The 21,650-nt window shown below is 43.3% G+C and overlaps 1 protein-coding gene across 2 annotated transcripts in view; it reads right to left on the bottom strand.

The window, feature by feature from the left end:
• tnfrsf19 (tumor necrosis factor receptor superfamily, member 19) overlaps positions 1 to 21,650 on the bottom strand; it is a 112,359-nt gene that overhangs the window by 88,602 nt on the left and 2,107 nt on the right. For both annotated transcript variants that reach the window (XM_072476860.1, XM_072476862.1), the window contains exon 3: positions 16,272 to 16,382. In XM_072476860.1, coding sequence (XP_072332961.1) covers positions 16,272 to 16,382 — 111 coding nt within the window. The remainder of the gene's footprint in view (positions 1 to 16,271; positions 16,383 to 21,650) is intronic.

Raw genomic sequence — 21,650 nt, 5'->3', positions numbered from 1 at the left:
TTGCTCTGCCTGGTGGTCACCCATTCCCTTCCTGCCTGCGGAGTGACCCCCTCTCTATACGTGCTATCCACGATGCTCTCCGACTCGCGGATGCTCCACAGTGTCTCCAGCAGCCGCTCCAGCTCTGAAAGTGCAACTGGAGACACTTCCTGCACACGTTGACCCTGGGGGCTGGAACTGTCCCCAGCCTGCCTCTTGGACTGGGGTCTCTCATTTCCCCCTCCCATTCCTAACAGCCGTAGACTCTCCTGTGCACTCTCTCCAGCAGATTCAGTTGTGAGATCCTGGTCTGTTGTGTTTCTGGCCCTCTCTTCCTTATTACAAAATGATCCATCTTCAGCTCTTCACAGTCCTGTTGCTTGCTTTGCTGGCAGCTACAGAATTGGAGGAATCCCTTCTCTGTGATTTTGCACTCAAAGCACGGACGTACAGGGCATGTGATGGCAATGTATGTGCCGAGCATGTGACCTGCTCCCTGCCGCCGCATCTGATGACGGGAAGACTCCAACATCCGCATGTTCAGGCCAGACGCGGCCGGCATTCTCAACTTCAAAGCTGGTCGTAGCCGGCATTCTTAAAAGCCGATTGTAGCCGTTGACCACGTCTCGCATGATTGGGAACGCCACGACCGATCGCTCCGCAACCCTTCCGACAGCCACCTGTGGGCCTCAACCCCCAGTTTGAAAAACCCTGCTGCTAACAGTACATTGATAGCCCCAGATATCCTGCAAGCAATACCAGGCAGCATATGCTAGTAAGGTTTAACAGCAATATGAATGGTAACAATACACATGCAAAGAAAAAATTCACAGGTACTTCTGGGTTCACTTAACACAAAAATGAGCCAGGAGGTGAGCAAGGTGGATGGAGAGCAGCACTCATGCTTTTGTTTATTACCACTCCTCTGAGCCTTGCTTCCATCCTAAAATGTTTGAAAATTACCACAAATAATAATTTTTATTAAGTGCTATTAAAACTTTGGTAATGCAAATAAAGTAAAAGTTGCTCAGCACAGCACACGGACATTGTAGATGAAAATGAAAATAGCTTAACAAACTTCAAACTGGCAATAGCCAGCTTTGAACAGAAAGGATGCCAAACATCGCCACAGCATGCAATTGAGGTCAGAGAAAATGGGTGGAATTCTACGCAGTGTCAGGGTCCCCAATGCCCCTAACGTGAGTATCAGGGGACAAACGTGTTCCTGCCCTGTCTACCTGCCCTGCAACAATGTAACGGCCATCAAGAAGCCCCACCTCAGAGAGCTGGCAGCTAACCAAACAGCTGGCAGTCCTCTGGTCCCGAGCGTCAACTGGAACAGCGGCCACTGCTAGAATTGCATCCAGTCCCTAGCGGAGATTGCTTGTGGTACCGAACATCAAGCTAAGTGGCAGGGAGGATCACCGAGGCCAGAATAGCATGCCCTGGAGAGTGGGATGGGGGCTGAGGATAGCCATTCCAGGGGGTGGGGGTGAAGGAAATGTAGGGGACATTTGACCTTGAAGAGAGGCCGTAAAGGAGGCCCTTGCCACCAGCCTAAGCAATGAAAGTTGCAGGGCCTCACATCTGGCACTGGCCTTCACCCACCAGGGGAAAGATTGTCGTGGGGCAGTAAGCAGTCTTTCTGTGGTCATTAATTGTAGAATTATGGGACTCAATTGGCCCATTGACGGCCATGTAAACCTATGGTGAAGGTGGGTGGCGAGGCATCAGGAATGACACCCATGGCACTGTGCCCAATTTAATCTCATCTGCCAACCCATCCCTGGGGAAGCATAAAATTCAGCTCAACAATTCTGCTGTTGATTTCTGCATTATAAAAATGTATTATTTCTGAACCTCTATTGAATTACAATAGAAATGTTTAAAAATACATTGTTAAGACTTATTTGATAATAGATTTCAGCATTTTCCTGACTGGGTCAGACTAACTGACCCACAGTTCTAGCATTCTCTCTCCCTCATTTCTTGAATAACGGTGCTGCATGTGCTAACTTTCACTCTGCTGGGGTAAAGAATAGAATCCATTTGATTAGACTTAAGAAACAAACAAGTCGCCATTGAACCACAACTAGTAGGAAAGATAAAAGAGGAACGAATTTCTAGTAAAATTACTGAGAGATGCAAAAGCTATAACTAATGATAATGAGAGACTAATTATCTTAATATAAACTTGGACAGTGATAGTGTAGCTGTCAGAGAGGGGGGAAAGTCCCGAAAGTGTGTACGGAAGAATTATCTTGATCAGAATCTTTTTGGAATTGGTGGATGAAGTAACAGGATGGGACATTTATGGAACAGAGATCATAGTATCATAAGGTTTAGGTTACCTATGGAAAAAGGTAAGGGACAATCTAAAGTAAAAATACTTAATTGGAGGAGGGCCGATTTCAGTGTGATGAGAACAGAGCTGTCCCATGTAAAATTGAATTTAAAAATGGCTGGCAAAACTGTAATTGTACAGTGGACTGTCTTTTAACAGAAGGTAATTTGGATACATTCAGGGCACATACCCATGGGGGGAAATGTAGGGCAATCAAAGCCAGGGCTCCCTGAATAATGAAAGAGATAGAGACTAAGATGAAGCAGAAAAAGGAGGCATATGACAGATGTCATGCAAGTGAGAAGCAGGCAGAATACAGAAAGTTCATGGTGGAAATGAAAAAGGAAATAAGAGAGTATAAGAGACTGGCAGCTAACATAAAAAAGGATGTATTTTTTTCTATAGGCAAATAAATAGTGAAAAGGTAGCAAAAGGAGAATTGGGGCTGTTGAGGAACCAAAAAGAGGGTCTACATCAGGAGGCAAAGGACTTGGCTGAGATGTGAACTTAATATTTTGCATGTTCATTACCAAGGAGGAATCTGCTGCCAAAGTCATCATGAAAGTTACATGATGGACTAAAATTAGATGGAGGTATTAGAAAGGTTAGCTCTACTAAAAGTTGATAAGTCTCCAGGACTGAGTGAGATGCATCAGAGGAGTCTGAAGGTGTAAGAGTGGAAATTGCAGAGATCCTTGCCAGACCTTTCCATGCTGGAGGACTAGAGAATTCCAAATGTCAACAAAGGATGCCGGGAGAAACCTAGCAACTGTAGAACAGTTAATTTAACCTCGATGATAGGACATCATTTAGAAACAATAATCCAGGGCAAAATGACATTATTTGACAATAATTAATTAATTAAGGACCATCAGCACAGATTTGTTAAATATAAATTGTGTTTAACCAACTTTATTGAGCTTTCTCTTTTTTTTTAATTTAGAGTACCCAATTCTTTTTTATCCAATTAAGTGGCAATTTAGCCTGGCCAATGCATCTAGTCTGCACATCTTTTGGGTTGTGGGGCTGAGACCCACGCAAACATGGGGAGAATGTGCAAACTCCAGACGGACAATGACCCGGGACCAGGACCAAACCCGGGTCCTCGGCTCCACAAGGCGAAAGCAACGCTAATCACTGCACCACCGTGCCACCCTTGATTGAACTTTCTGATGTGTTCATAGGGAGGACTGATGAGGATAACATAGTTGATATGGTGCATGTGGACTTCAAAAAGCATTTGATAATGTGCCTCATAGTAGACTTGTCAGCAAAGTTGAAACCCAAGTAAAGCAAATGTGGATATGAAGTTGGCTGAGTTAGAAAGGAAATAGAGAGTAATGGTGATTGGTTGTTTTTTTGAAATGGAGCATAGTGTACAACAATATTTCCCAGGTGCTGGATCATTGCTTTTCTTAACACATATTAATGACCTAGACTTGGGTGTACAGGATACAAATTTGCAAATGACAAAAACTTGGAAGTATTGTGTACTCTCCGGATGATAGTTATAGATTTCCAGTGGACTTAAAATCTGGTGGAATAGGCAAGCATGTGGCAGATGAAATTTAATGCAAAAAAGATTGAAGTGATAAGTTTGATAGAAAGAACAAGGCGAGGCAAAAGAATGCAATTCTAAAGGGGGTGCAGGGACAGAGAGAGCTGAGGATAATATAATAAAAGCAAAATGCTGTGGGTGCTGTAAATCTGAAATAAAACAGAAAATGCTGGAAAAACTCAGCAGGTGTGGCAGCATCTGTGGAGAGAAGAACAGAGTTTTTAAAAAATAAATTTAGAGTACCCAATTATTTTTTTTTTCAATTAAGGGACAATTTAGCGTGGCCAATCCACCTATCCTGCACATCGTTGGGTTATGGGGGTGAAACCCACGCAGACACGGGGAGAATGTGCAAACTCCACACGGACAGTGACCCAGGGCCGGGATTCGAACTCGGGTCCTCAACGCCACCGTGCTGCCCTGAAGGGAAGAGAGTTAACATTTTGAGTCCATATGAATCCTCCTCGGAGCTAACGGTAGGGAGACATGTAATGGATTTTATACTGTTTAAGAGGGTAGGGAGCAGCTGGAGCAGAGTGGAAGGTCAGTGATAGGTGGGAACTAGGAGATTTAACAAAGATGTTATGGGCACAAGAAAAAGGGGAGTGTTAATGATAGTGTTAAAGACCAAAGGAGGTGCTGATAGTGACATAAAGGTATGATAACAGAATGTCTTAATAGCAGAACAAAGGTCAGCGTTCGGTGAGAGTTCTGAGAGAGCTGGGACTATAGGTGCACAAATCATTTTTTGTGCTGTAATCATTCTATGATTATAGGCATTTGGATCTGTTTCAAATTGCGGTACATTAATAGTCGGCCGACACAAAAATAAGTCCTCATTCGATGAGGCAACTCGTTAAGATTTGTACAAAGTCCTTGTGTCATCTCTTCATGTATTTATTGACGAGACCATGCAGATGCTGCGACAACGGATGAACGGATATCGCGCGACAATTGCCAGGCAGGAATGTTCCCTTCCAGTCGGGGAACACTTCAGCAGTCAAGGGCATTCAGCCTCTGATCTCCGGGTAAGCATTCTCCAAGGCGGCCTTAAGGACGCGTGACAACGCAGAATCGCCGAGCAGAAACTTATAGCCAAGTTCCTCACACATGAGTACAGCCTCAACCAGGACCTTGGATTCATGTCGCATTACATTCATCCCCCATCATCTGGCCTGGACTTGCGAAATCCTACCAACTATCCTGGCTGGAGACAATTCATACCTCTTTAACCTGTGATTATCCCTCTCTCCAGTTGCTCCGTCTGGACCTGTAGACTTAATTACCTGTAAAGACTCGCATTCAAAGTATCGTATTGCATCTTTGACTTTGTCTATATATATGTTTCTGGAACCCACCTCTTCATTCACCTGGGGAAGGAGCAGTGCTCTGAAAGCTAGTGATTCGAAACAAACCTGTTGGACTTTAACCTAGTGTTGTAAGACTTCTTACTGTGCTTACCCCAGTCCTACACCGGCATCTCCACATCATGTATTTATTGAATTAGTAGTTTGTAAAATGTATTCAATTTGCAAGGAGACATTTGTTCACATGCTAATGGCGTGCATGCAGTTTATAGGTAAACAGAAAGAGTAGGCTGTGTGAAGTAGCTGGAATCTATTGCAATTATGTAGAAATTATGTTTTAATGCCTATAAAATTTGCATCTCTAAAGCAAATGCACAAGCAGGAATGGACCAGAGAAACACGTCAGTGAGAAGATTTGAAATTTGTATTTTGTGTGGATTTGTGTTGCTAAACTGGCATCTTCTCTATTTTTATGGTGTCATTATATATAATTATTATGCATACCAGAGCAGGAATGCCAAGCTCTTATTCAGGTATGGTAACAGCTAGTTATACTTAGAAATGTGACTACTATTATTACAGATGTATTACTATTGTCTCACGTTCTGTCATTGTTTCTAATGAGAATGGGTGCCACAGAAAATGAGGCTCAGCTGCTGTTTTAACTAAGTCAGTAAATTCTACAAAAAAGTGCTAATTGCCAAAAATGCCCAAATACAGTCCCTATTGTTGGCCACTAAAAATATTTGGCTCTTGGGATTTTTGTTACCAAGTATGCAGGTCATTTATTAAACATTTGAGTAGAAAATTTCCGAACAGTTCACACACGTGTGAGTGGCACAGTAGTTAGCACTGCTGCCTCACAGTCACAGCACCAAGGACCCGGGTTCAATTCTGGCCTTGGTTGACTGTGTGGAGTTTACACATTCTTCCTATGCATGGGCTTCCTCCGGGTGCTCCGATTTCCTCCCACAGTCCAAAGATGTGCAGGTTAGGTTAAGGAGTTATTGGGATACGGTGGGGGAGAACAGAAAATGTTTACCAGGATGTTGCCTGGTTTGGAGGGTATTAGCTATGAGGAGAGATTGAATAAACTGGGATTGTTCTTCCCAGAGAGATGGAGGCTGAGGGGCAACCTGATAGAAGTTTATAAAATTATTAGGGGTATAGATAGGATGAACAGTTGGATGCTTTTTCCCAGGGCAGAAATGACAATTACAAGGGGGCACAAGTTCAAGGTGAGGGGGGGAAAGGTTCAGTGGAGATGTGCAGGGGACGTTTTTTACACAGAGGGTGGTGGTGGCCTAGAATGCACTGCCAAGTGAGGTGGTTGAGGCAGATACGTTAGCAACCTTTAAGATTTATCTGGATAGGCACGTGAACAGACTGGGTATAGAAGGATACATGCGGTTGGTCTAGATAGGACACGTGATTGGCGCAGGCTTGGAGGCCCGAAGGGCCTGTTCCTGCTGTACTGTTCTTTGAGTGGGCTTGGTTGGAGTGCTCTCTCAGGTCAGTGCAGACCTGATGGGCCAAATGGCCTCTTTCTGCACTGTAGGGATTCTATGATTTGTCCATATACATAAAATGATTCTACTACACCCTATGTGCTCACCTTTTAAAATATAGACAGGCTATGATGTGCGTAAAAATAGCTCACAAAGGAGTAGTGTACAAGTGTGTTACGCCGTTATATATGAAAGGATTGGAGGTTCCATCCTTTCAAAACCAAACAGTGTAAGCTGAAAACAATTCAAACAGTGTTGGAAAAAGCTGAGAAACACATAATAATATTTTCCTTATCTTTGATTTGCATCATGATATACAATCGCTAAGGTATTTTAAAGGAGCTAAGAACAAATGGGCGTTTACTCGAGGTGTCAGACAGTCAACACTTTTTTTTTGATCTTTACAAAAAACTGAGATTGATTTCTTAGAGCAGAGAAGGCTTAATAGGTGTACAAAATTATGAGCAACATAGATTGGGTAGAAAGGGAGAAACTTTTCCCCTTAGTAGAGGGTTCAAAATAGGGGGAATAGATTCAAGATAAGGGGCAGGAGATTTAGAGGGGATTTGAGAAAAACCTTTTTCACTCAGAGGGTGGTGGGAATCCGGAACGGTGTGCCTAAAAGGGTGATGGGGCGGGAACCCTTAGAACATTTAAGAAACATTTGGCTGAACACTTATAATGCCATAGCATACGGACCAAGTGCTGGAAAATGGAATTAGAATAGATCGATGCTTAATTGCCCGCATGGGTACGATGGACCAAAGGATCTCTTTATATGTTGTAAAACTCTATGACTCCTATCATACAACGCGGTAATATTGGCAATGGGTAATAAATGGATAATTATGGAGATAATTATAAAGTATGAACTTGTATTTATCTCATGTCTTATCACATCCTGGATTAATTACTTTTAAAATGTAGTCATTGTTGTTACATAAGCCATGTGACAGGCAGGCACTTTTCATGTTGTAAAATCCTACAAATATTTCTATGTGTTCTATGTTCTAATGAATGGCTTAGATAGGGTGGACGTAGGGAAGTTGTTTCCATTAGCAGGGGAGACTAGGACCCGGGGGCACAGCCTTAGAATAAAAGGGAGTCACTTTAGAACAGAGATGAGGAGAAATTTCTTCAGCCAGAGAGTGGTGGGTCTGTGGAATTCATTGCCACAGAGGGCGGTGGAGGCCGGCACGTTGAGTGTCTTTAAGACAGAAGTTGATAAATTCTTGATTTCTCGAGGAATTAAGGGCTATGGAGAGAGAGCAGGTAAATGGAGTTGAAATTAGCCATGATTGAATGGTGGAGTGGACTCGATGGGCCGAATGGCCTTACTTCCGCTCCTGTGTCTTATGGTCTACCCGCCAAGGACAGCGGCAATGCGTCCCACCTCTTGAACTCCTCCTCCATTTGCTCCACCAGCCTTGTAAAGTTAAGCCTATGCAGGGCCCCCCAGCTCCTGGCCACCTGGACCCCCAAGTTTCTGAAGCTCCTCTCCGCCCTTTTTAGTGGGAGCTCGCCAATCCCCCTCTCCTGGTCCTACAAATATTTATTTTTTTTTTTTTTTTTTTTTTTTTTTTTTTTACACTGAGTGCTGAATTTGGTGCTTTTTGAGTGCTATAGTGAGAGTTTGGTGACCGAGGGAGTTAGGTGAGGAGGGAGTAAGGTGCTCCTTTCATTTTGTTTCCGACGTTTCCGCAAAGAGTGCGAAGAGAGCCAGGAGTTTACAAGAAGTGTAGCAGAGTCGGAGGGCGGAGATCTAGTTAGTCCACACAGCAGCTATATTCTGTAAGGTAAGAGGGGATGGAGGCTAGGCCAGTTACATGCTCCTCCTGTAGGATGTGGGTGGTGAGGGATACCACCGGTGTCCCCACTGACTATACCTGCGGGAAGTGCACCCAACTTCAGCTCCTCAAAGACCGTGTTAGGGAACTGGAGCTGAAGCTGGATGAACTTCGGATCATCCGGGAGGCAGAGGGGGTGATTGAGAAGAGTTACAGGGAGGTAACCACACCCAAGGTACAGGACAAGAATAGCTGGGTTACAGTCAGGGGGAAAAAAACAAACAGGCAGACAGTGCAGGGATCCCTCGTGGCCGTTCCCCTTCAAAACAAGTATACCGTTTTGGATGCTGTTGGGGGGGATGACCTACCGGGGGAAGGCCCTAGCGGCCAGGTCTCTGGCACTGAGTCTGGCTCTGGGGCTCAGAAGGGAAGGGGGGAGAATAGAAAAGCAATAGTTGTAGGAGATTCAATGGTTAGGGGAATAGATAGGAGATTCTGTGGTCGCGAGCGAGACTCCCGGAAGGTATGTTGCCTCCCGGGTGCCAGGGCCAGGGATGTCTCGGATCGTGTCTTCAGGATCCTTAAGGGGGAGGGGGAGCAGCCAGAAGTCGTGGTGCACATTGGTACCAACGACATAGGTAGGAAAAGGGGTGTGGAGGTAATAAACAAGTTTAGGGAGTTAGGCTGGAAGTTGAAAGCCAGGACAGACAGAGTTGTCATCTCTGGTTTGTTGCCGGTGCCACGTGATAGCGAGGCTAGGAATAGGGAGAGAGTGCAGTTGAACACGTGGCTGCAGGAATGGTGTAGGAGGGAGGGCTTCAGGTATTTGGATAATTGGAGCGCATTCTGGGGAAGGTGGGACCTGTACAAGCAGGACGGGTTGCATCTGAACCAGAGGGGCACCAATATCCTGGGAGGGAGGTTTGCTAGTACTCTTCGGGAGGGTTTAAACTAATTTGGCAGGGGAATGGGAACCGGATTTGTAGTCCAGCAACTAAGGTAGCCGATATTCAGGACGCCAAAGCATGTAATGAGGCAGTGGGGAAGGGAACACTGACAAAGGAGAGTATTTGCAGGCACGGAGATGGGTTGAAGTGTGTATACTTCAACGCAAGAAGCATCAGGAATAAGGTGGGTGAACTTAAGGCATGGATCGGTACTTGGGACTACGATGTGGTGGCCATCACGGAAACTTGGATAGAAGAGGGGCAGAAATGGTTGTTGGAGGTCCCTGGGTATAGATGTTTCAATAAGATTAGGGAGGGTGGTAAAAGAGGTGGGGGGGTAGCATTATTAATTAGAGATAGTATAACAGCTGCAGAAAGGCAGTTCGAGGAGTATCACCCTATTGAGGTAGTATGGGTTGAAGTCAGAAATAGGAAAGGAGCAGTCACCTTGTTAGGAGTTTTCTATAGGCCCCCCAATAGTAGCAGAGATGTGGAGGAACAGATTGGGAAACAGATTTTGGAAAGGTGCAGAAGTCATAGGGTAGTAGTCATGGGCGACTTTAACTTCCCAAATATTGAGTGGAAACTCTTTAGATCAAATAGTTTGGATGGGGTGGTGTTTGTGCAGTGTGTCCAGGAAGCTTTTCTAACACAGTATGTAGATTGTCCAACCAGAGGAGGGGCAATATTAGATTTAGTACTGGGTAATGAACCAGGGCAAGTGATAGATTTGTTAGTGGGGGAGCATTTTGGAGATAGTGACCACAATTCTGTGACTTTCACTTTAGTAATGGAGAGGGATAGGTACGTGCAACAGGGCAAGGTTTACAATTGGGGGAAGGGTAAATACGATGTTGTCAGACAAGAATTGAAGTGCATAAGTTGGGAACATAGGCTGGCAGGGAAGGACACAAGTGAAATGTGGAACTTGTTCAAGGAACAGGTGCTACGTGTCCTTGATATGTATGTCCCTGTCAGGCAGGGAAGAGATGGTCGAGTGAGGGAACCATGGTTGACAAGAGAGGTTGAATGTCTTGTTAAGAGGAAAAAGGAGACTTATGTAAGGCTGAGGAAACAAGGTTCAGACAGGGCATTGGAGGGATACAAGATAGCCAGGAGGGAACTGAAGAAAGGGATTAGGAGAGCTAAGAGAGGGCATGAACAATCTTTGGCGGGTAGGATCAAGGAAAACCCCAAGGCCTTTTACACATATGTGAGAAATATGAGAATGACTAGAGCGAGGGTAGGTCCGATCAAGGACAGTAGCGGGAGATTGTGTATTGAGTCTGAAGAGATAGGAGAGGTCTTGAATGAGTACTTTTCTTCTGTATTTACAAATGAGAGGGGCGATATTGTTGGAGAGGACAGTGTGAAACAGATTGGTAAGCTCGAGGAAATACTTGTTAGGAAGGAAGATGTGTTGGGCATTTTGAAAAACTTGAGGATAGACAAGAGCCCCGGGCCTGACGGGATATATCCAAGGATTCTATGGGAAGCAAGAGATGAAATTGCAGAGCCGTTGGCAATTATCTTTTCGTCCTCACTGTCAACAGGGGTGGTACCAGGGGATTGGAGAGTGGCGAATGTCGTGCCCCTGTTCAAAAAAGGAACTAGGGATAACCCTGGGAATTACAGGCCAGTTAGTCTTACTTCGGTGATAGGCAAAGTAATGGAAAGGGTACTGAAGGATAGGATTTCTGAGCATCTGGAAAGACACTGCTTGATTAGGGATAGTCAGCACGGATTTGTGAGGGGTAGGTCTTGCCTTACAAATCTTATTGAATTCTTTGAGGAGGTGACCAAGCATGTGGATGAAGGTAAAGCAGTGGATGTAGTGTACATGGATTTTAGTAAGGCATTTGATAAAGTTCCCCATGGTAGGCTTCTGCACAAAGTAAGGAGGCATGGGATAGTGGGAAATTTGGCCAGTTGGATAACGAACTGGCTAACCGATAGAAGTCAGAGAGTGGTGGTGGATGGCAAATATTCAGCCTGGATCCCAGTTACCAGTGGTGTACCGCAGGGATCAGTTCTGGGTCCTCTGCTGTTTGTGATTTTCATTAATGACTTGGATGAGGGAGTTGAAGGGTGGGTCAGTAAATTTGCAGACGATACGAAGATTGGTGGAGTTGTGGATAGTAAGGAGGGCTGTTGTCGGCTGCAAAGAGACATAGATAGGATGCAGAGCTGGGCTGAGAAGTGGCAGATGGAGTTTAACCCTGAAAAGTGTGAGGTTGTCCATTTTGGAAGGACAAATATGAATGCGGAATACAGGGTTAACGGTCGAGTTCTTGGCATTGTGGAGGAGCAGAGAGACCTTGGGGTCTATGTTCATACATCTTTGAAAGTTGCCACTCAAGTGGATAGAGCTGTGAAGAAGGCCTATGGTGTGCTCGCGTTCATTAACAGAGGGATTGAATTTAAGAGCCGTGAGGTGATGATGCAGCTGTACAAAACTTTGGTAAGGCCACATTTGGAGTACTGTGTACAGTTCTGGTCGCCTCATTTTAGGAAGGATGTGGAAGCTCTGGAAAAGGTGCAAAGAAGATTTACCAGGATGTTGCCTGGAATGGAGAGTAGGTCTTACGAGGAAAGGTTGAGGGTGCTAGGCCTTTTCTCATTAGAGCGGAGAAGGATGAGGGGCGACTTGATAGAGGTTTATAAGATGATCAGGGGAATAGATAGAGTAGACAGTCAGAGACGTTTTCCCCAGGTGGAACACACCATTACAAGGGGACATAAATTTAAGGTGAAAGGTGGAAGATATAGGAGGGATATCAGAGGTAGGTTCTTTACCCAGAGAGTAGTGGGGGCATGGAATGCACTGCCTGTGGAAGTAGTTGAGTCGGAAACATTAGGGACCTTCAAGCAGCTGTTGGATAGGTACATGGATTACGGGAAAATGATATAGTGTAGATTTATTTGTTCTTAAGGGCAGCACGGTAGCATTGTGGATAGCACAATTGCTTCACAGATCCATGGTCCCAGGTTCGATTCCGGCTTGGGTCATTGTCTGTGCGGAGTCTGCACGTCCTCCCCGTGTCTGCGTGGGTTTCCTCCGGGTGCTCCGGTTTCCTCCCACAGTCCAAAGATGTGCGGGTTAGGTGAATTGGCCAATGATAAATTGCCCTTAATGTCCAAATTGCCCTTGGTGTTGGGTGGAGGTGTTGAGTTTGGGTAGGGTGCTCTTTCCAAGAGCTGGTGCAGACTCGGGGGGCCGAATGGCCTCCTTCTGCACTGTAAATTCAATGATAATCTATGATTAATCTAGGACAAAGGTTCGGCACAACATCGTGGGCCGAAGGGCCTGTTCTGTGCTGTATTTTCTATGTTCTATGTTCTATGTTGAACGAATGACCTGAAAAACTGTTTCCAGTGTGTTGGTTAAGGATACGGTGAAATCACTGTTCTTCAACTACATTCACCCGAGCAGGCAAACCCGGGTCTTGACTTAACATCTCAAGTAAAAGATAATCAGTACCCTTTCAGTACTGCATTAAAATGCAAGCCTAGATAATGTACTTTACTGGGACTTGAACCGTCTGACTCAGTAACAAATGCTACCAGCTGAGTTAAAGTGACAGAGCAAGAGATTTTTGCAAAGCCAAAGTAATGTACTCTCCTCCCTCTAGACCCATGCTGCTTTATAGTTGACTCTGAATGTTAAGCCAAATGGGTTATTCTTCAAGAGAGTGTTTCAGCCTTGGCAACAGACAACAGAGCAGCCAGTGGAGGAGCAATTAAAATCCAGAATGTGCAAGAGATCAGAATGGGGGGAGGGCAGCTATCTCGGAGGCATTACAGAGGTTGGGAATGTTGAAAACAAGAATGAGAATTTTAAACTTGATCAATCAGAAGTCAATGTAGGTCAACGCTCAGGGAGGTGTTGAGTGAATGGAATTTAGTGCATGTTAGGATATGGACAGCAGCATTTTGGATGAGCCTACATTTTTGGAGGATCGGAAGATGGGAGACTGGCCAGGAATGTGTACGAGTTCAATCTAGAGGTAATAAAAGCACAGATGAAGGTTTCAGCAGCAAATGATCTGACGCCGAGGCACAGTCAGATGATGCTATAGAAGTGGAAGATCTTAGTAATGACACAGAAATGTGATCAGCTCCTGTGAGCATTTTGGGATTTTTGTTTTTATAAATTTAGAGTATCCAATTTTTTTTCCAATTAAAGGACAATTTAGCATGACCAATCCACCTACCCTGCACATCTTTTGGTTATGGGGGCGAGACCCACGCAGACATGGGGAGAATGTGCAAACTCCACATGGACAGTGACCCAGGGCCGGGATCGAACATTGGACCTCGGCGCCGTGAGGCAGCAGTGCTAACCACTGTGCCACCATGCCACCCTTGCATTTTGGGATGTTTGACTGTATTATAGTTATATAAATGCAAATTGTTGCCTTTAAACAAGACAGATTCAATCATCCTAATAACTAATAGTAAGCCATACGTTTAATCAAATGGAACTTTTTCAAAATGCTTCATAAATTACTTTTTGAGTGCCGTGACTGTTGCTTGGTAACCAAGTAGGACAGCCACTCGCATTAACAGCATTTACAAACAGGGGGTTATGCGTACATCAGCTTAGTTTGCTTTTTGGTGCTGTTGGTTATGCCCAAAACATACGATAATTCTCTCTCTGCCTTGTGATGTTCAACCTCCACTGGAACTACCAGAGCATGCAGATGGGACTGGAACAAGCAAAGATCTTCAGTTTGCAATAATCCTAAAGTCAGTATCTACAGTAATGCCATACTCCTGTGCTTCAAGTGTCAACCTAGATTATAAATTCAATCCTTGTTATGGGGCTTAAAGCCATATCCTTCTGATCCAGTTTGAAGAGTGCTCCCAAAAGGGCCATAAAGTTACAGAAGGCATCACAGCTGACTTCATTTAACACACACATATGCACTTTCCAGCAGCAATCAAATACTGATCGAGAGTTGAAAATGTGGCTGATATTTCCACTCCCTAGCCCAGGGGCACTCAGTCCAATTGCAGTGCTCCTGCTGTTCCCCCAGCTGAGATTAGCTAACTCGGCACACAATGCAATAATTGTAACAGAAATATTCTTTCCAAAACTAAAGGGTGTAAAAGGAAAGCAGGATCTGTGCTGCGAGTACAGGAATATCAGAGGAAGACCACGAGACTGTAAATAGGAATCATTAATTCGACTACTCGTTTAAACTTGTGTGTAATTTTGTTCCTTAGTTCTCGGGCCAACGATCAAAATTCGTAATGGTCCATGAACAACAAAAGGTTAGTTGAACACAAAGGCACAATGTGCTCAAGAACAAACACTTGAATTTCAATGGATGACATGGTATTCTCACAAACAAAAAGTCACCATTGTCCCTGACTTCTTAGCATGACCATGTAAAGCAGTTCTAATGTGGATAGGAACAAGATGATAGAACTAAAGATAACTTGAAGCCAAAACAGTCATCAATGTCTGACAAAGTAAACAACAACTTAATCTAGTTTTCCCAACAATAGGACTTCTAAATCACTTTTCTCTCTCTTCCCCTCCCATTTTCATGCTAATCATTAATCAATTTTAATCAAGTTGCATTTTAAATTAGGACTGTAACTGCTGCAAGTTAGTTTTGATCTTTTGATAACAAGTTTATTAACCGCTCGAGAAATATGAGAGCATTTTAGACTTATATTTAGACATTAGATTTTTGATTTCTGCAGAGATTCAATTAACTGATAGCAAAATGTTACTCCGATATTATCTTCATTTTCATCTCAAACATGCAGCCTTTAGGATAACATTTTTTTGAAAGTAATAGCAAGTGGTTGTCGCATTCTGAACATAATGAGTTAACAAACTAAATATTTTTTTTAAAGAACAGTGTATGTTTCTAATATTCTTTGTTTTAAAAAAGGAGCCTCTTAATCAGTTCTGGCCTTAAGCTTCATTTTCACAGTGAATCTGGAGTCAATTCTGTTAACTTTTATTCTGAATTTGCAGCAGAGAATTGGCAGAGCCCCCAGAAGATCTAAATCAGGCTAACCCTCAAATTCCAGCATTGGGATGCCAGACCCATATCCTGGGTTATGCATTCACATCATCGGCAAAACTTCTAGTGCACATGTTTTGAAAACACCACCTACCACCATTTTATCAGATTGCCTGGCAACACAAAGCAGCACATCAGAGTAAAAGCAAACTGGGTTTTAGTTCAGAAAAGCAAAATGTATTTATTTTTTGGCAATAATTCTAAATGTATTCTAAAATGTTCCAAAATACATTTAAAACAAATCTCATGTCAGTGCAAATGTTACTTTGTTCTTTATTGAGTGTGTGCCCCCTCCCCTATGTAAATGGACTTTTCCAGCATTTATTGTGAATGAGTCTAAGCCTCAGTGTGTAGAGAGTTGATTTTACTACGTATGCACAAAAAGACAATGCAGAGCACAGCAGGGCTCTGGGCCTGACCTTTTTGTATTTCCTTGTGATCTCTGAACCAGTGCCCCTTTGTGTGCTATGACCCATAAACAAATCCAAATGACATGAACTCACTCAATTTTCAAGTCTGAGGCAGCAACTGATTCAAATTAATTGTTTCAAATGTACCCAGGGGAAGTAGCATTAACTCACAGCTTTTAGCGATGACTCGCGGCATGTGTTTTGTACTTTGCCAGTACTAGTCTGTAGTTCCATTCACTGAGAACTTGTGCTGGCAAGTGTATGCAATGGAGATTCAAATTTCAGAATGAACTTACTCAGAATATGCTGAATTCGATTCATTGATGCATTCTGACTATAGGAAGCAAAGGATGAAACTGGAGAAATAAATTATTCAGCTCTTCGTACCTTTGAGAGTTCCTTCCCTGGACCACACTGTTTGCAGGCCACACAGTTTCCAGCTTGGTCTCTGTACTCCTGCTCCCGGCAGTCTCCTGTCTCACCCGCAGCTCCGCGAACCTAATGAAAACAGGCAGATTTACTGAACAAACTCAGTTCCATTAAAATCTTTTGTTTTTCATTGAAGTTGAAAGAGAATAAAAAAGTTGGTAAGTAGTAACCGGGTAATTCAAAAAGAATATCCCTCTCTGTTTGTATACAGGGTAATATTTAAAAAGCCACTATTGACAAATGAAACATATATAGCAAATGTATACGTTTTCTGGCTTCCCTAAATCAAGGCGGAATCAGAGCAGATAAAGCCTGAGGAAAGGTCTTTAAATCTCAAAATGTCAGTTCACAGACTTTTATTCTTTCACAGATGCTGTTGAGTATTCCTACTTTGGGTTTTCAGCATCCGCAGTATTCTGATTTTTGTTGCTGGCAGAAGTCTGATGTAGCTTATATGCCGGAGTGGATTTTGCATCAGTTGCTACTGCAAGCTCAAGAGTGGCACTGCCACTGCAAACAAAGCCTCTCGCAAGAATGTTTGATCTGTGTCATTTGTCTTCAGGCCAATAGAAGGCTGGCAGTGTGATTTTGCTGTTTTACAATCTTCTCTATCTGCATGCAGGGCTTAAATCCATGGTCTGACGCCTGTAGTGATGTAAATGTTGGGGGTATCGAACATCTCAGCAGGTTCCAGAATGAACCATACCTGCATAACTTTGCTCTGGGAGGTAACACCACATAAACCGCGTGGTCTCCAACATCAAAACCTTCTCTGACAAAGGGCACATTTATTTCTGGAACTCCCAGCATTTGGGTCATGCAATGGCCTCAGCATGATGCCAACTTAAGTTCCAAATTTATTATTATTCACTGCATAATTTTTCTCTTGAATATTATTCTGGTAATTCCTCGACCGGTTGCCTCTGGTTTTGTTTAATTCAGAAATGTTGAAACAGGTATAAGAATATGTGGTTAAAGCATAACTACTGAAATCTGAATAAAGATGTAAGGGGTTAAGGAACAGCAAGCTTGAAAAGTCCTTGACGTTCATTTAAAAATAAAAGATAAACAAGGCCTCATTAAGTGGGCTTCACAGAAACAAACGTCTGTGAAGTGCAATGTAATTTTAGTGCAGTTGCTGCATTGTGATATAGAAAGAGAGATTAGCTGCACCAACACTGCAAGGGTTGTAAAGAATCTACTTGGGAGTCCATTACAGCAGTTATCTGACATGCTCCTTCTACTGCATAGGCATTCACTCCGATTTATGTTTTTGCAATCACTACTCTTAAGTAATTCTTCATTTTGCATAATTAAAGGCTGCTAATTTTCCATGGCCCCAATTGGACTTGCAAGGAGATAACAGTACTAAATATAATACGTTAAAAATGGCAAGGCAGGCATATCTTCAGACTGGTAGGTCATTTTTAGATGCATTTAAGAGGAAGCTAAATAAATATATGAGGAAAAGGGAATAGAAAGATAAGTTAATAACTTATGAGTTGAAGGTGGGAGAAGGCTTGTGTGAAGCATAAACCGCATGTTGGACCGAACAGCTGGTTTCTGCACTGTAAATTATATGTAATCAGCTTGGTGAACTATGGGTTGAGTGTAATTTGAGAAGTAACTTGCAGCCCCAAAAGGTTTTATTCACTTCTGAGCTAGCCTGTCACCCAGTGCAGTTAACTACAACTCAACAAATAATATCCAAAAAGAATTTGAGAGAATTCAGCAAGGAGTAGGGTAAAATGTTTGACATTAAGACAAATGAAAGTACCCCAGCAGGAGTACGAAAAGATAACTTAATTGGACAAGCATATTCTTACTTTGCTTCGCTCTTTTCACCTTAATATTGAAACATAAATAGAACCAAATGTGCTGGTTGAATTATCTTTTCTCAAATTATAGTTTTGAAAGGTTCTTACATTTTATTAGAATAGCTGATTTACTGATGGGGCGTTACATCCAAGTCACCTTGTGGAAAAGTCGAGCAATTGCTTGATTTACACATTGGAGAGATCCTTTACTGGGATAACGTCGTCATACCTGCATTGATACCTGCAGCTCTAAAATATAAACATGTCCCAATGTGCCTCACAGAAATGCTATCAAACAAAAACTGACATCAAGCCAAAGAAAGGCGTTAAAAAATGGTGACTGAAAGAAGTACATTTTAAGGAGGGTCTGAAAAGAGATGAGGGAGGTGGAAAGGCAGAGGCTTAAAGAAGAGAATTCCAGATTTTAGGGTCTAAATGGCTGATGGCAAGACTGCCGATGGAGGGTTGAAGGGGATGGAGCTTTGTACAAGTGGGGAAGAGGTCAGAGGATGCATGTTTTCAAACAGTTGTGGGGCTGAAGGAGGTTTCAGAGATAGGAAAAGGATTTGAAGATGAGAACGATAATTTAAACTGGAGGTATTGTGGGATTAGGAGCTAGCGTAGATCACCAACCTCAGGAAGGATGGGTGAGCAGAATCTGGTGTAATGACAGAACAAGGCAATAACAACTTGCATTTATATAGCATCTTTAACATAGTAAAACACCCGAGGGAGGCATGGCGGCACAGTGGTTAGCACTGCTGCCAATGGCGCTGAGGACCCGGTTCGATCCCGGCCCCGGGTCACTGTCTGTGTGGAGTTTGCACATTTTCCCCGTGTCTGCGTGGGTTTCACCCCCACAACCCAAAAAGATGTGCAGGCTAGGTGGATTGGCCGCACTAAATTGCCCCTTCATTGGAAAAAACAATTGGGTACTCTAAATTAAAAACAAAACATAGTAAAACACCCTAAGGTGCATCAAAGGGAGCATAATCAAACAAAATCTGACACAGAGCCACATAAGGAGATATTAGTGTTTGTGACTGAAAGCTCAAGTGGCCTTGTGGTGCAGTGGGTAGCGGCCCTAAGCTCCTGGTTTGAGTTCCACCCCAGGACTGATGGCCAAGAACTGTGCATTCATAATACCAATGGCGGGCGGTAAGAGAGAGAAATCCTTGGTCAGCCGGGCTTGATGCAGTGTGGTGCCCCTCAAGCTTTAAGCCTCTGGTGACAGGCTAGTGATCTGTTCCAGCAAAAAGATTGCCACAAAAACAGCTGAAAATCTGCCTTAGCACAACTAGGTGCAGAAAAGAACCAAACAAATAAAACTGAAAGCTCAAAGAGATAAGTTTTGTTTCTTTTTTAAAATAAATTTTGAGTACCCAATTATTTTTTTTCCAATTCAGGGGAAATTTAGTGTGGCCAATCCACCTAACCTGCACATCTTTGGGTTGTGGGGGGAGGAAACCCATGCAGACATGGGGAGAATGTGCAAACTCCACACAGATAGTGACCCAGGGCCAGGATCAAACCTGGGTCCTCAGTGCTGTAGGCAGCAGTGCTAACCACTGTGCCACCATGCCGCCCCAAGTTTTATTAAGAATCTTGAAGGGGGAAAAGAAACAGAGAGTTGGACACTAAAAGCATGGATGCTAATAGTGGAGCAATTAAAATTGGGGATGCCAAGGGATCAGAATTCGAGGACTGGCGATATCTCAAAGGATTGTAGTGCTGGAGGAGGTTACACAGATACAAAGAGGCAAGTTCATGGAGACTTGAAAACAAAGCTAACAATATTAAAATGGAGGCATTGCTCAAAAGAGAGCCAATGCAAGTCACTGCAGCACAGATGTGAAATATTTGGTGGTACGCCATCAATTCTTCTGATAATTTTAGAAAGTAAAAAGAAAATCTATTTTCCAGAGAGTAGCAGTTTTACAAAGATTTCCATATTTGTTTTGATCTCTTTTCATGAACAAAGGGTAAAACGGGACCTAAAATGTTTAACTGAAAGGATGCATTTGGCTGGTGATTTAAGGCAAAGGCAAAAATTATTCAGATTCATTAAAAGCATAAATTACAAACAGTTTTTGAGAACATATTTGCTCTCAGGTCAGGCAAAAGCTATAATGTTGAGTATAAAGGCTCAAACCTCAAAAGCAAAATTCCTGATTATAAGAAATGCTTTGTTAGTCCCCATAAGTTGGTTATAACAAAGATTGACTGCATTCAGTTGTTTCTGAAATATATATACATAAACTAGCCTTTTTCCTGCCCCTTCTGAATAAACAAATATAAAAAAATGTGCACAACTATGAAGCATTAAAGGGTTAACAGTAACACATCAATTTGGAAAGAATATTTTGGAAAGATTATCTGCCATAATGGTATTTGGCAAAAGGAATGCAGAATTATATTTGGAATGGCTATAATGCCAATCCTGTGTAAAAATATAACAAGAATCCTTTGTGTAACATGCTTTTGGAGAATTAGAGAGCTGATAGTAATATCCTATACTTCTCACTCATATTCCGCTTCTGCTTTAGTTGAGTCAACATCACAGACAATCTGTATTCAGCCAACATTGGTCCAGATCTTCCAGTCTCTGAATAGAGGACCCGTGGAGGTACCCCAGAAGATGTGCTCAGGACACCTCAGAAGTCCCAATCCAAGGACTCTGGAAATTTCCCAGGGCATTTCAACTTCCAATGGACAATTCCCCAGCATTTGGAACCCTCCAGAAAAGTCTCTAACTCTGAGTTAGACTCACTTGACCAGAATAGTTACTGAGGAAATATCAGATGGGACAAAACCCATATCAAACCCCTGAATAATTATACTCCCCAACTGTCTCTCCCCCAACCCTAACTCCACCCAGGCCCTTCAACTTCCCTTGCGAGTCCCTAAACCCTTTGATGCCCCACAACCCTCCAACACCTCCTGGACCCCACCTCACCACCCTGCCCCCCCCCCCACCCACCTGGCACCCTAACCCAGCCTGCTACCCTACTCACTTTACCATTTACTATTATACTCACCCTGCCACCTCCCACCAGCCTATCCACTTACCTCACACTCATTTTCTAACACGCTGAAAAGCTATTGAAATGTACCTAAGCTTTTCACTGTTAGTAAACGAAAACTTACTAAAATATGGTAGCTCGTGCCCAAAAGGGAGTGGGGCGTGACTTGGCTGTCCCCCTACTATCCTGCACGAAGGACTCCGAGAACAGGTATGTCCTGCAGAAGGCGCCCGGTTCGGAAGTCTGTCGCAGTGTAAAAAAATCACGAGCGGAGTTGCAACCGGCTGGTGACTGCCCCTCCTCGGAAGGGCCTCTCAGCGGGCACCGCAAGCTGCAGAAGAGAACTTAATGCCACCTTGCTCCCCTCCCTTTTTGTGAAAGCATTCTGTATTTGGGGGCAAAATACATTTCAACACAAAACACCATAATCACCATTTTGGAGTCTTCTAATATTTGCATTAGTTCCTGCGATGGTGCATTTCAATTTGCTGGAAAGT

The sequence above is a fragment of the Scyliorhinus torazame genome, chromosome 15, assembly GCF_047496885.1.
Source record: "Scyliorhinus torazame isolate Kashiwa2021f chromosome 15, sScyTor2.1, whole genome shotgun sequence".
Taxonomy (NCBI): domain Eukaryota; kingdom Metazoa; phylum Chordata; class Chondrichthyes; order Carcharhiniformes; family Scyliorhinidae; genus Scyliorhinus; species Scyliorhinus torazame.
The sequence above is the reverse complement of the archived record's forward strand: the minus strand, read 5'-3'. Positions and strand labels throughout refer to the sequence as shown.